The sequence below is a fragment of the Grampus griseus genome, assembly GCF_964374135.1.
Source record: "Grampus griseus genome assembly, chromosome: 4".
NCBI lineage: Eukaryota > Metazoa > Chordata > Mammalia > Artiodactyla > Delphinidae > Grampus > Grampus griseus.
The window spans coordinates 16,913,604-16,928,647 of NC_138997.1; the positions used below are offsets into that span (position 1 = coordinate 16,913,604).

The window sequence follows — 15,044 nt, forward strand, 5'->3', positions numbered from 1 at the left end:
TTTTAATATAGGCATTATCATTTTTAAGCTTTTCCAAATATTTAATGTAGTGAAGTTACAGATGTTGATTTTCACAAATAAGGTTTCCAATAACTATTTCTTATATATAAAGTTCTTTAAAATATTTCTAATTAAGGAAAGCCTGGGGGCTTCCCTGGTGACGCAGTGGTTGAGAATCTGCCTTCCAATGCAGGGGACACGGGTTCGATCCCTAGTCCGGGAAGATACCACATGCCGCGGAGCAAGTAAGCCCGTGCGCCACAACTACTGAGCCTGTGCTGTAGAGCCCGTGAGCCACAACTACCGAGCCTGCATGCCGCAACTACTGAAGCCCATGCTCCACAACGAGAGAAGCCACTGCAAAGCGAAGCCCGCGCACTGCAATGAAGTGTAGCCCTCGCTCACCGCAACTAGAGAAAGCCGTGTGCAGCAACAAAGACCCAGCACAGCCAAAAATAAATAAATAAATAAAATAAATTTATTTTTTTTAAAAAAAGAAAGGAAAGTGTGACACTAATTTTCATGTTTGTTCCTTTTAGGAATGTTTTAAAGGAAGCTGGGCTACTCACAAGTTACTACATAAGAAAGCAAGTAAGTAAAGTCACACATCTCTATACCATTTTTCTTAGAAGTGGCTTTGTGCAGAAGACAAGAATTCTTCCAGCTCTGAAAGCGTATATTTGAATGTTCTGATGGTATAATCCCAAAAGCTAGAATTAGGACATTTTTTGTTCTTTGTGGTATGTAATCATTTAAATAAAACATGACTAATATCTCTGTTAATCTTGTTTCACATATGTAACATGAAAACATGAGATGGCTGCCACGAGTGGGATCTGGCTTGAGCAGTACCAGAGGACATCCTAAACTTTTGGCATCTTGGCACCCGCTTTCCTTTGCTAGAAGCGTTTGTGTGTTGTAGGCAAGGGCGCACGAGCTATCTGGCTTCATTTAATCAAATCGCTTTTGTTCTTGTTTAGTTTCAATTTCAGTTGCTTTGTCTAACTCAAAATTGTATCACTTTGTTTTTTGGATGTTTTAATGTTATTCCTTACAGTCTAATGTTTAGTTTTCCTTTTTGAGACACCACAAAGTGAAACTATTGGCTGCTTTTTAGCTATTGCTGTCAACCACACTGATCTATTGCTGATTCGAATGGCCTTTTCTGCTTTCGCGACTCATCCTATAAATTCAAGCCGTTAGTGTGGCTAGCTCAGGACAACTCGTCACAATTACTTGCAAATTGACAAGGGCTTTTTTTCTTATAGCATTGCCATCCTTATGGGTGGATTGGCAGATAGTACGTGGTTCTTGGTATAAGATTTTCTTTCAACTTACTGATCTTGGTATTTTTAGTTCATCTACTTTATATTTTTAAGGAATTTGCTGATTTAATAAAGTTTGATAGATTGTTTTATATGTGTATATACCTTAAAAATCTCATTGAGGTCAGTTTAACCACCATTTCAAGGAAAAGGAAATAAAAATTTAAAAAGACATATATTCTGTGGTTGTATAAAGCGAAGTCTACATTTAACGGAAATGCTAGGCTATTGTGGGAGGAAATGTGGTTAGAGATGAGGAAAAATGATATGAATAAATGAGTTTAAAAAGCATAAATGGCAGGATTTGCTACCTGCAAAGTGTAGAGATAGGTTTAAATATGCCATTTTATTTTATTCACTTATACTTTAAATACTGTATATCAAATGTGTTAGGTATTTTTAGAGCTCTTTGAGCCAATTATTAACATTTTATATTCAGGAACTTAAAGCACAGGGAACTGAAGGATTGAGGTGAAAGAGTATGTTACTAAAAGAACTTGGGGCTTCCCTGGTGGTGCAGTGGTTAAGAATCCGCCTGCCAATGCAGGGGACACGGGTTTGAGCCCTGGTCCGGGAACATCCCATGTGCCACAGAGCAACTAAGCCCGTGTGCCACAACTACTGAGCCTGTGCTCTAGAGCCCACAAGCCACAACTGCTGAGCCCTCGTGCCACAACTACTGAAGACTGTGTGCCTAGAGCCCGTGCTCCGCAACAAGAGAAGCCACTGCAATGAGAAGCCCGTGCACCGCAACAAAGAGTAGCCCCCGCTTGCAGCAACTAGAGAAAGCCCGTGTGTAGCAACGAAGACCCAATGCAGCCATAAATAAATAAATAAATAAATAAAGAATGGGTCTCTACTGCAAGTGTTTGCCAACTCATTGAAGTGTGCTTGTTTCTTCAATATTGGGTTTCTAAGGATAGAGCTATTTCATTATGACTTACACTGCAAGAGAATTAAACAGCTGGTGTTTCCTAAGTAGTTGTTACTGCATTGGACTAAGACGGTTTGTGTTTTACTTATACCTCTAGAGTTTAGTATGGTGCCGTGTTTCAGATTGTGCCCTCTTGGATCTTAGGGGATGATTTCTTCAGTGGGTGAGCTTAATATTCTTGATCACTTTGGGCTGTGTTGGGTAGAGTCAGCCCTCAGCTGCCAGCCCTGTGTCTTTCACGCCCTAATAAATTGAACCCAGCTACCATTGTGGATGACAGTCCTAGAGGAGGGAATGGTGTGGGGAAAGGTGATCTCCAGGGCTAAGAAGAATATTGAGAAAGGTATTAGGGGAAAAGAATGTTGGGCTGGGAAGGAACCAGGGCATCTTAAAAGATAGCACCTCATTCCAAGAAATAATAGTGAAATAATGTAGCAAACAGTTCATGTGAACTGATCTCTAATTAAAGATGGCCCAGTTATATTTATGTTCATGAGGGATATTGGTCTGTAATTTGCTTTTAATGTCTTTGACTGGATCTGGCATTAGAGTAATCCTGGACTCATAGAATGGGAAACATTTCCTCCGCTTCTATTTTCCGGAAGAGGTTGTGTAGAATTGGTCTTATTTCTTCTGTAAATGTTTGGTAGAATTCACCAGTGAAATCATTTGGACCAGGAGTTTTCTTGGTTGCAGAAGCTAATCAGGCCTTAGGAATATTTCAAGTGTGAGTTAAATGACTTAAGAGCAGAATTTACTTTTTATGTGTCATAGTAAAGAAGACCAGTTAGGTTGTCAAGTCCTTAAATGCATGTAATGCTGATGCTTGGGTGCATATTTCTTACACATATCTCCTGCCAGAGTTTACACAGTACCATTGCCTTTGATCTGTAAAAGTTGTAGCACTTCACATCTCAATACTATATTATTCTACACTTTTTACACTCACCACTGATATACTCAGTGTGTTTCTTTGCTTCCCATTTTCCTAAAGTAAAAGGTGGACATGGGTGACACGTATCTTTTTATTTATTTATTTATTTTTATTTTTGTGGTGTGCGGGCCTCTCACTGTTGTGGCCTCTCCCGTTGCGGAGCACAGGCTCCGAACGCGCAGGCTCAGCAGCCATGGCTCACGGACCCAGCCGCTCCGCAGCATGTGGGATCTTCCCGGACTGGAGCATGAACCCATGTCCCCTGCATCGGCAGGCGAACTCTCAACCACTGCACCACCAGGGAAGTCCCGACAAGTATCTTTTGAATAGCCAAAGATATGATATAAAAACTCATTTAAAAAAAAAAACACAAAAGAAAAACCTCTGTGGGATTCCCTGGCGGTCCAGTGGTTAATACTTGGCGCTTTCACTGTCATGGCCTGGGTTCAATCCCTGGTCGGGGAAATAAGATCCTACAAGCCGCACAGCGCGGCCAAAAAAAAAAAAACACCTCTAAATAATACTTTTTATTCTACTCTTCTACCCTTCCAAATTAGTGTGCTTGAATTTTGGATTGCAGAGGGAAGGTATTAGGTAATATTTCAAAACCGGTTCCACCAAGTTTTGTGAGCACGGATTACTCTAAGCCTCACTTCCAAGCTGCCGAAATCATGCATTTATTTTGAGTGTTAAATAAACAAATCTATGTAGAGTGCTTGGTGTATGTACAGTGCATAGTAAGTGCTCAGTAGGCATTTAATAATCACTTCTGGGAGAACTGAGTCAGGATTGTGATCAGAAGATTCTGTTCCAGGCAAAGCTTAGATATGGGCAGTTCTTTTGTGGCAGCTGAGGCCACCTGCACAGAACCTTTTAAAGAGGAAAGAAAGAAAGGTGTGCTGTACTTGGTACCTGATCTTGCACATATCAGGTACTCTTTGACACCACCTGCAGCTTACCTGGCCCTGTTGCATTGTGATGTTTGAAAGACAGCTTACAGATGTTCGTTTATGCTGTCCTGTGCTTTCACAGTCCTTTGAAAAAGACCAGTTAGTATGCAATTTTGTTACCAACCCCCAGTCCAATTCATATTTATTAGGTTTCTATTACGTATGTGTCTGGGACTTCGGGGCTTGAATCAATTGATCCGTAAATAGTTTACATTAAGAAAAACTTACTTTGGAAGAGAAACTTTCCCTAAGTAAATTATACCTAGAGACTAGAAAAGGGCTTGCCATATTTCATTCTTATTTAGATAGCTTTTGGGTTATATTATTTGTTGGAGATCTGCTTTCAATTCTCTTGAAAATCGATTGTGGAATGTTCAGAATCCAGATCAGTAGGAAGGAAAGATTTTACGTCCTTCGTTTTCACCCTCCCTTGGATGATGTTAAAGCAAAAAGCCTGCATCTTGATTGCTGTTCTGTCCTGTTTCTGGTGAAAGTTATTCTTGAAGTTTATGATTCAGACAGAAGCGGTTGATGCAATCACAGCTAAAGCAGGTGTAAGTTGGCCTGCATTTTAAACTATTTTCTATAATGTTTGACCCTAGTGGCAGTGAATGGAGTCCATTTCTGTCCTGGAATGAGAAACAGTTTCGTGTGAATGTTAATGTCAATAGGAAACCTTTCCTGAATTTCATAGGGGAGAAAGATATCTAAAATTTAGTAGTGTAGCAGAGCTTTCCTTTCTCTCTTTCTATTCCTTCACTTTTTTTTCTTTTGGCTGCGCCATGTGGCATGAGGGAATCTTATTAGTTCCCCGACCAGGGTTTGAACCCATGCCCCCTGATTGGGACTTCAGAGTCTTAACTACTGGACCGCCAGGGAAGTCCCCTCTATTCCTTTACGTTTTATGTAATATTATAATTGTATTTTCTTCAATAATGTGAATGGATTGGTGGTATTTTTGCATTGTTTTCAATTGTCCCTCAAGGGCCTTTCAATCCCAAGTTGACCACATGCTCTTTGGAGAGAGTACTGGACTGGGAAGCAGCATTTCCACATTTCTGTGCCCATGTGAACCATATTGCCTCAGTTTCCTCATGTGTAAAATGAGAAAATGAGATTAGATTGTCTTTTTCTTGTTGTTGATAACTTTAGTCACCATGCTGTCCTTTATATCCCCAGGACTTAATTTATCATATGACTGGAATTTTGTACCTTTTGATCACCTTCACCCATTTCACCATTCCTCTTTAGCTTAAGATGACATGATTCCATCTGTCCAAAATCAATTTTAAATAGATTGCTTAAAGGGGGGAGTTTTTTCCTTGTACACTTCTAAAATTATTTGGAGCTTGCCTTTTAAAACCTGTGCTAGCATTACAATAATCAGGAAGACACTGGTGTGCATTGGGAGGTGTATAGGCTGCTACTTGGTGTAGGAGGGATTTGAATTCCTGCCATTTAAACTCTTAGGTTAGTAGTTTTATTTTGGTTTTTGGATCAGAACTGCAGTTAATGTGCTCAGATACCATTAAGGGTAGGTTCTGTGTGAAGATTTTTAGGTGTATTTCAGTAAATACAACATTGTATATTATTAACTAACCTGGTAGTAAGGTGTGTGTTTGGTTCTTAATTTTTCTAATGAATTTTCAGTAACTTCCGATTGATTGTTCCCTCCCCTTATCTTTGCCTTTTCCTACTTCCTTCTATTACCTACTTCTTTCTGTTACCTCCTTCCTGAAAAAAAGGCAAATGATACTCATCAAATTTTCTAAGCAACTTAAAATGTTGAAAGTCATTCATCATCTAAGTGAGAAGTTTTTGTTTTTTACTTTAAATTTGCTTTGGGATTATTTAGAATCTGTTCTTTTAGTAAAAGCACAGAATCCATTTGTAATATCTGCTCTCAGTTGGGAAGTTTTCCCCAGGCTCAAATTTTGTATTTCAAAAAGCAGGCTTCCTATAAATTGACATTGTAGAGAGAATACATTTAGTATTTACTTGAGAAAAGGAGTTCAGCTATGAGCTGTTCCTATTCAACATTGTGTAAAAAATGAGAATATGTTTAGTTTGGGCTTTTTCTCCTAAGACACTTAGATCTTTGAGGAGTCATAGGGCTGTGGCAAGAAAGCGGTAGTTTTGGTGACTTAGGTTAGGGTAGAAGTTTGCTGGATTTTGTGCCTGGGCTCTTTGGCTTGGCTTTCAAATGGTGATAGTTAAAGTATGCTGCTGCTCAGTAGCTTGACCACTGAGGCGTTTCTTTCTCTCATTCATCTGTCCATCTCCCAGAAGATGAAAAGGCCAAGCGAGAATCTGTGTCTCCCTGGACTGTGGAAGGTGATATCAACACTGACCCGTGGGCAGGTTATCGATACACTGGTAAACTCAGACCACATTATCCACTGGTGAGTAAATAAGGTAATAAAAATTTAACATTCTTTTAAACCAATTTTCAGTTTCCTAAAAATGATACTTATAATTTGTATTCCAGTTATGAATCATGTGATCAGGATTAAGTTTACATTCTAGCTTTTGAACTTTCATGGTACATTATTTAGAAGTTAGTAGGGATAATTGGCAATCATGGATGAAGTAGAAAAATTTTAGATGAAGGATTCTTTAATATTTAAGAAAGAATGAGGTAGAATAGATATCTTTAGGCCAACATAATGGTAGTGTGTATTACTACTTCTCTAAAATGTTTTCAGTGTGATATTCTTCTACCTTAAGTTTGATATGGCTTTTCTGCCACTCCTGTTCCTTCCAGCGCTCTTGGCAGACTGACTTCAGAGTCTTAACCTAGGAATTGACTTAAGTTGAAATTTATTTGTCATTCTCAAATACTTAAATTCTTTTTACTGTTGTTTTCATTTTATAAAAGAGATACATTGGGGCTTCCCTGGTGGCACAGTGATTGAGAGTCCACCTGCCGATGCAGGGGACGCGGGTTCGTGCCCCGGTCCGGGAAGATCCCACATGCCGCGGAGCGGCTGGGCCCGTGAGCCATGGCCGCTGAGCCTGCGCGTCCAGAGCCTGTGCTCCGCAACGGGAGAGGCCACAACAGTGAGAGGCCCGCGTACCGCAAAAAAAAAAAGATACATCTTTAATTTTTAAAATTTGGAAAAATGTCAAAAATATAAGAAAGTTTAATTGTAGCTCCCGGAGATAATGTCCAGGAACATATTCGTGTACATTTACTTTGAAACATCATTTTTTTACTGATTGTGGTTCACCAATTTGTTTGGAACAACACGGGCACCTTCCTTGTCTGCATGTAATCTTAAATCTTTAATGGCTTCTGTCACTCTCCCCATTCCTTACATATCCTGGGAAAGGGGGTGGCATTAGCACTAGACTCGATCTTCACAAAACAGATATGTTGTGATATTTAAGATGTCATTTAAAACTTTTTTTTCATTTAAGTCAGCGGTCCCCAGCCTTTTTGGCACCAGGGACTGGTTTCATGGAAGACAGTTTTTCCACGGGGCCGGGTCTGGGGGGTGGTTCAGGCGCTTGTGAGTGATGGGGAGCGGCAGGTGAAGCTTCACCGCTCACCTCCTGCTGTGCAGTACGTGGCTGTGGCCAGGTGTTGGGGACCCCTATTTCAATGAAATGAATGAACTTTTGAATTTGGTGTTTATTCCCCCACTTTTATTTTCTTTGTTAGTAGATTTTTTTTTTTTTTTTCGGTACGCGGGCCTCTCACTGTTGTGATACCGGCCTCTCACTGTTGTGGCCTCTCCCGTTGCGGAGCACCGGCTCCGGACGCGCAGGCTCAGCGGCCATGGCTCATGGGCGCAGCCGCTCCGCGGCATGTGGGATCTTCCCGGACCGGGGCACAAACCCGTGTCCCCAGCATTGGCAGGCGGACTGTCAACCACTGCGCCACCAGGGAAGCCCTGTTAGTAAATTTTAATAATGAAAGTTACTTTCATGTTTGAATCGGATCCATCTAACCTCTTCGTTTCTTTTCAGATGCCAACAAGGCCAGTGCCAAGTTATATTCAAAGACCAGACTATGCTGATCACCCTTTAGGTAAATTCTGCTATGCTGTTTCTTCATAGTTCAGTTTGTGGGCTTGCAGACTACTACAGAGGAAAAGAGTGCTTTCTTAGTAGAAAAGTTTCAGTGCTGGATTTCTAATAAATGTAAATATGTTTTTTCAAGGCACACTAGAACATTTGAGAGCATTAAAGATTCTTTCCTCTCATTAGAAATCTAATCAATTCTGAAAACATTGTTTATGTGGCTGTTAAAGGCTACATTCAACATAATATTGTATTTAGTGTTATATCAAATTCTAGATTTTAAAAATAGTTTTGATTTTAGCATGTTCTCCAACCTTAATTAAATAATATCCATTTAGGAAATAACAGATGGTGGAGGCCTTGAATGCATGCCTAACTAAAGACTCTGGACTGTAGCAGTAATAGAAATAGTAGTAATGGTGATGATAATAGTAGTAATGGTGATGCTGATGATTCTATAACTGATATTTTTTCATAACTGTGTGTCAGGCACTGTGTCAACCTCTTTACATGTATTACTCCATTTAATACTTTCAACACTCCTGGCGTGGGTTCTATTGTCTTCTCCCTTTATGGTTAATGATAGTGAGACATGCAGAGAAGATAGGTACTTTACAGCATAGGCTAAAGTTGGATTATGTGAAATTACTGAATTTGCTTGTCAAAAATGGTTGAATGTGGTTTAATCTACAGAGCTAAGCTACCTTTGCTTTTTTCTCAAAGAAAAAAGGGGAACTGTATTAAGTCCTTATGAATATAATTTGAAAATTTAGTTAAACTCCACTATTTCAGATAAATTGAAAAAAAAGAGTCTGAATGATAGAATACTGTTGAGGATGTATAATTTCATTACACTGTATTTAATATTCTTGAATATAGTTTTAAATTGTATTTTTAAAGAGTACATAGATAAGGTAAATTGTAATAGGATAAAATGTTGCACAGTGAAAAGTGAGTACCTTTCCCCAGAAGTAATCACTATTAATGATTTCTTGTAGAACTTTTCAGATATTTGTTGTGTGTACACACATTAACACGCCCCCACCCAATTATACACAAAACGAACAAACTATATACACCTTTTCACCTTGCTCTGTTATATTTTATGTTGTAAATATTCCATATAATCCGATATAAAACCATTTCTTTCTTTTTAATGACTGAAGTATTCCATTATGTGGACATGTTACAATTTATTAAACCAGACTCCTACTAATGTATATTTAGATTATTTCCAGGTTTTTACTTCTAACAATTTGACTTCAGGAACTGTTCTTATAATTACATATTTGTACACATGTTGAGAGTATTTCTATAGGTTAATTGCCTAAAGTGAAATAGCTAGATCACAGGATACATGCATTTTTAAAAATTTTGAGAGGTATTATAAATCTCAGAGATTTTTTTGCCAGATAAAAACATATGAGAGTCGCTTTCCCTGTATCTTTTTTTCTTTTTAAATAAATTTATTTATTTTTGGCTACATTGGGTCTTCGTTGCTGCGCACGGGCTTTCTCTAGTTGCCGTGAGCGGAGCGCTACTCTTCATTGCGGTGCATGGGCTTCTCATTGCGGTGGCTTCTCCTGTTGCAGAGCACAGGCTCTAGGCACGTGGGCTTCAGTAGTTGTGGCACACGGGCTTAGTTGCTTCCTGGCATGTGGGATCTTCCCGGACCAGGGCTCAAACCCGTGTCCCCTGCGTTGGCAGGCGGATTTTTAACCACTGAGCCACCTGGGAAGTCCTGTTTTCCTATATCTTCCCCAGCTTAGAATCTTATCAAGTTTTGCGATCTGTGCTAATTTGAAAGATGAAAAATGGTATTTTGCAGTTTTTTTAATTTGCATTTTGAGTAAGGTTGAGCATCTCTATATTTTTAAAAATCATTTGTATTTTTTTTCCTTTTGAACTATCTATTCATATCCTTAGACTTTTTTCCCCCCAGTTAGATTACTTAGTTTTTTCCATACTGACTTATAAATGCTCTTTCTATATTAAGGAAAATAATCTCTTGGTGTATGTACTATGAAATGTTTTCTCCCAATCAAGCAGTTACATTTTTGTCTTTGTAACATTACATTTGTGACAAACTTTCAACATTCTTCTGTAGTAAAATTCATCAGTGTTTTCTTATAAGGTGCCTATGGCTTTATGACCTAGAAAGACCTTTTGGGTTCAGAGATTATAAAAACATTTTCCCATGTTTTCTTCTGTTTCTATGGTTTTACTCTTCTTGAGTGTGTGTGATAAAAGTTTTGGTCCATCTGAAACTTATTTATCTTTAGGAGTTAAGTAGGGATTCAACTTTATTTTTTTCCCAGCAGAATATCTGGTTGTGACATCACGAGTTATTTTTAAAAATTAGTCTTTCTTACTGATTTAAAATGCAAGCTGTATCACTATATTAAATCTTCACGTCTTTAGGTTTTGGGATTCTGTTCTGTTTCATTAACCCATCTGTCTAATCATATGCCATTGCCAAACTCTTAATTATTACAGCTATATCATGTTTTCATACTTGATAGGCCTTGTTGCCCCCGCCTTTCCTCGTTTTCAGAATTTTCCTGGCTGTTCTTGCATGTTTGTTTTTCCACGTGAAATTTAGAATCAGCTTGTCTGGTTCCCAAAAATGTCCTGTTGCCATTTTTTATTGGGATAGTATTAAATTTATAGAGCAATTTTGGAAGAATTGACACCTTTACCGTATCGAGTCTTCCTATCCAAGAATAGGGTATGTTTTTCTTTCCTTCATTAGGCCTTTTAATGTTAAGTTATTCCTGGATACTTTATCTTTTTAAGTTATTCTTGTGAATATAATATCTTCTGTATTTTTTGCTTGTTTGTATATGGGAAAGTTATTGATTTTTATATATTTTTCTTATCTGCCAACTTGCCGAATTCTTATTTCTAGTCATTTACCAGGTATTCCCTTGTTCTAGAGATATATAATCGTATCTGAAATTGATAAGGAGTTTTTCCTTTTCTTCCTAATTTTATATGTCTTGTTTCTTTCTCTCGTTTAGTACATCTGCTAGTATTGTCAGAACAGTGCTAAAAATACTAGTGCTGAGAGTGGGCATTCCATGATGTTGGTTCTTGGCTTGAGATTTACATTTATCATGTAAAAGTGGTAGCTGGCTATGGTATCAGAATTATCTTTCTAGATGATCATTTATTTTTCATTACTTAATCTATGGCTATGATGAGTTATATTAATAGTTTAATATTGAACCATCCTTGCCTTTCCAATATGAATCTCGCTGAAGTCATGCTGTACTATGTTTTTAGGATTCTGTTTGATAATATTTTATTTGGTATTGTTATATCAGCATTTATAAAAAGAGTAGTTTATGGTTATATTCTTTTTGTCAGATTTTGAAATAATTATTATACTGGCTTTAATGCTTTTAAATGTATGAATAACTTCAATTAAGCTAATTTTATGAGTGAAAATTCTTAGGGCAGTATTTTTCAAACTTTTTTGACTATGACCCAGAGAACTGTATTTTATAGCATGATCTGTGTATATGTGTGTGTGTATAAATCAACAGTCAAACATTTTACAACAGCACTTACTTGCTTACTTACTTACTTACCCTGTATGATATAGTCTATTATTTTCTATTCCATTTATTTACTATAAAAAAATATTAGTCATAGCCCACTAATAGCCACTAAAGGGTCACAAGCTGCCATTTAAAGAACACTGACTTAGGTTCCGGTTTCAAAAAAGAAATGAGTGTAATTAATTTATCAGTTGTTGATAATCTACTTGCTTCATGAGATGATGATCATGAAAACAGTTATAAATTGTATGGTGCTCTTCAAATGTGAATCATTTACTGACCTTATTAACACACTCCCGGGCAAATAATAAGTACTCCATCTTGAATGATTTCTCATAGATTTGGAAATTTGTTCTTTAAAATTGTTCTCTCAGTTTGTTTAGCAAATTTCATGTTGCAAGTAGTTTTTCAGAAAACCTGACCTGGACCCTCCCATGTTATGAAATACCATTGTGTGAAATAGTGAGCCCTGACTATTATTATATCATCTAGGGGATAATTATGCTAATATATACTACGTCTTTTTGTTCATTTTGGTTTTACTTACTGATTTTCTTTACCAGGAATGTCTGAATCTGAGCAGGCTCTTAAGGGCACTTCTCAAATTAAGTTACTCTCATCTGAAGATATAGAAGGGATGCGACTCGTATGTAGGGTAAGAATTTTTTTCTCCCCCCTTGGGATAGAACATGTTTAAGTAGTTATAACACATGAAGTCAATGATTTGCTCATTTATAAAAGTAACAAATGTTACGTAGTAAAACTGTGATTAGCCATATTTACTTTATTTTTAAATTTACTTTTTGAAGTACAGTTGATTTACAATGTTGTGTTAATTTCTGCTGTACAGCAAAGTGACTCAGTTATACATATATTCTTTTTTATATTCTTTTCCATTATGGTTTATTCCAGGATATTGAATATAGTTCCCTGTGCTGTACAGTAGGACCTTGTTGTTCATCCATTCTACATGTAATAGTTATTTTCTGTGGTTCTTTGAGGAAAATCATTCATCTATTATTTTATTTCCCTCCCTTCTCTTCCCTGTTGTAGAATTGTGAGAAGCTTCAAACTTCATCAGTTCATTATTGTTTAGATTACTTAGGATGTACATTTTCACATAGAAATCAGTCAGACGTACTTATTAAGCTATTTTCTAGTTAGCCCAATTTTATTTATATGTTTACACACACATGCATACACTTTTATTAATGGGTGTTAGAAATACATACAAATGGTTGTAAACTGAAAATTCAGGATTATAATATGCAAAGTGAGGTTCGTCTTATCAATATCCTACAAAATCTAAGTTAGTCCAAAGGGTACAGATTTCTATTTCTATTTCATTTCTTCTTGAATGTATGAAGTGTTTCTCTTTTACAGCTTGCCAGAGAAGTACTGGACATTGCTGCTGATATGATTAAACCAGGTGTAACTACTGAAGAAATAGATCATGCTGTACACTTAGTAAGAATTTTAATTTTATGCTTTGAAAAAATTTTTCATACTGTTAGATGTTTAGTCTAAAACATTAAAGTAAAAAATTAAGTAAACCTAAGTTCTGAATATCTACACTTGGCTAATTTGAAAGCAAAGTTTTCACTTTGTTTCAAATATAGAAAGTATTCAACAGTCATTATTCCCATCTTTAAGTATCTGTGGTATTGGGGTCTGAGGTAAGCTTGAAATATCTTGTTTCTGAAACCTCACATTTCATAACATTTTAGTTTAGCTTTTATAAGATGATTAGCTTTATTAGCACTTTAAGTAAATCATGCTACCACATGCATCAAATATTTTGAAATAAAAAAGAATATAACTTCTGAAACTAGATTAGTAGGAAAACATCTTCCTTTTTATATCTGTAATAACAAGGCCACAAACAGACCAGATACATGTTTGTAGTAAATATGGTATAGGTATACTTTTAAAATAAAGATTGCTTATCTACCAAAGAGAGACCTTAAAACCCTTTAGTAAATAAATATTCATGATCATAAAAAAAACAAAAAAAAATACCCTACAGTAGATGAGTACATATATGATATGATTAGGTTGTTCATAGTAGAAGAGCAATAATTAGTTAATAAATCACATGGAAAACTAATTAAACCTGCTCTGGTAATCAAACAAATGCAAGTCATAAAGACCTACTAAATTAGTAAGTATTTTAAAGATGTTTATGTCCATTGCCTACGGGAAGATGGTGAAATTGGTACTCCTTTGCATGGTGGTGGTATTGTAAATTGGAACTATCCTTTTGGAAGGAAATTTGACAATGTGTCTTGAGCTATAAAAATGTTTAGAACATTTTTTTATTTGGAATTTTATAAATCCTGATTTTTGGATATTGTTCCATGTTATAAAGTACAGTTGACCCTTGAACAACACAGGTTTGAACTGCATGGATCTTTTTTTTTTTTTTTTAGTATTTATTTATTTATTTGGTTGCACCAGGTCTTAGTTGCAGTGGGCTCCTTAGTTGCAGCTCCAGGGCTCCTTAGTTGCTGCTCACCAGCTCCTTAGTTGTGGCAGGTGAGCTCCTTAGTTGTGGCATGCATGTGGGATCTAGTTCCCTGACCAGGGATCGAACCCGGGCCCCCTGCATTGGGAGCGCAGAGTCTTATCCACTGCGCCACCAGGGAAGTCCCTGCATGGATCTTTTCATGTGATGAAAAAGATCTTTCATCTTTTTTCAATAAATATATATATCTACTGTAAATGTATTTTCTCTTCCTTTCGATTTTTAAAAAAAATTTAATAAAAATTAAAAAAAAATTCTTTGGCCTCACCACGTGGCATTCTTTTTTTTCTTATGATTTTTAGAGTAGTATTTTCTTTTCTCTAGCTTACTTTATTGTAAGAGTATAATATATAATACAAAGAATTATGTAATATAAAGAATACAGTATATAACACATACAAAATATGTGTTAAACTGTCTGTTATTGGTAAGGTCAACAGTAGGGTATTAGTAAAGTTTTGGGGGAGTCAAGTTATATGTGGAATTTGGACTGTGCAGGGGGTCAGTGCCCCTCCCCCTCCCCCTCCATCCTTCCCCCACCCCCTGTGGCCCCAGGTTTTTCGTGTCAGCTGTATGTGGTATGCATTAATAGCAGTTTGAATGCTTCCTATAGGCCAGGTGCTCTTTTACGTGCTTCTTTTATTAACTTATTTAATTTCCCCAGCAACTCAATGAGATAGATGCTACTGTCATCTCCATCTTACAGATAAGGAAACTGAGGCAGAGAGAGGTTAAGTTGCCCAGGGTTACACGACTTGTAAGTAATGGAGTTGGCATTTTCAGTCAAC

At 37.0% G+C, this 15,044-nt stretch overlaps 1 protein-coding gene across 2 annotated transcripts in view; it reads left to right on the forward strand.

Annotated features, from left to right (window-relative positions):
- METAP1 (methionyl aminopeptidase 1) overlaps positions 1-15,044 on the forward strand; it is a 66,738-nt gene that overhangs the window by 34,849 nt on the left and 16,845 nt on the right. For both annotated transcript variants that reach the window (XM_082653354.1, XM_082653355.1), the window contains exons 2-6: positions 540-591; positions 6,430-6,545; positions 8,116-8,176; positions 12,296-12,387; positions 13,116-13,199. In XM_082653354.1, the coding sequence (XP_082509480.1) occupies positions 540-591; positions 6,430-6,545; positions 8,116-8,176; positions 12,296-12,387; positions 13,116-13,199 (405 nt within the window). The remainder of the gene's footprint in view (positions 1-539; positions 592-6,429; positions 6,546-8,115; positions 8,177-12,295; positions 12,388-13,115; positions 13,200-15,044) is intronic.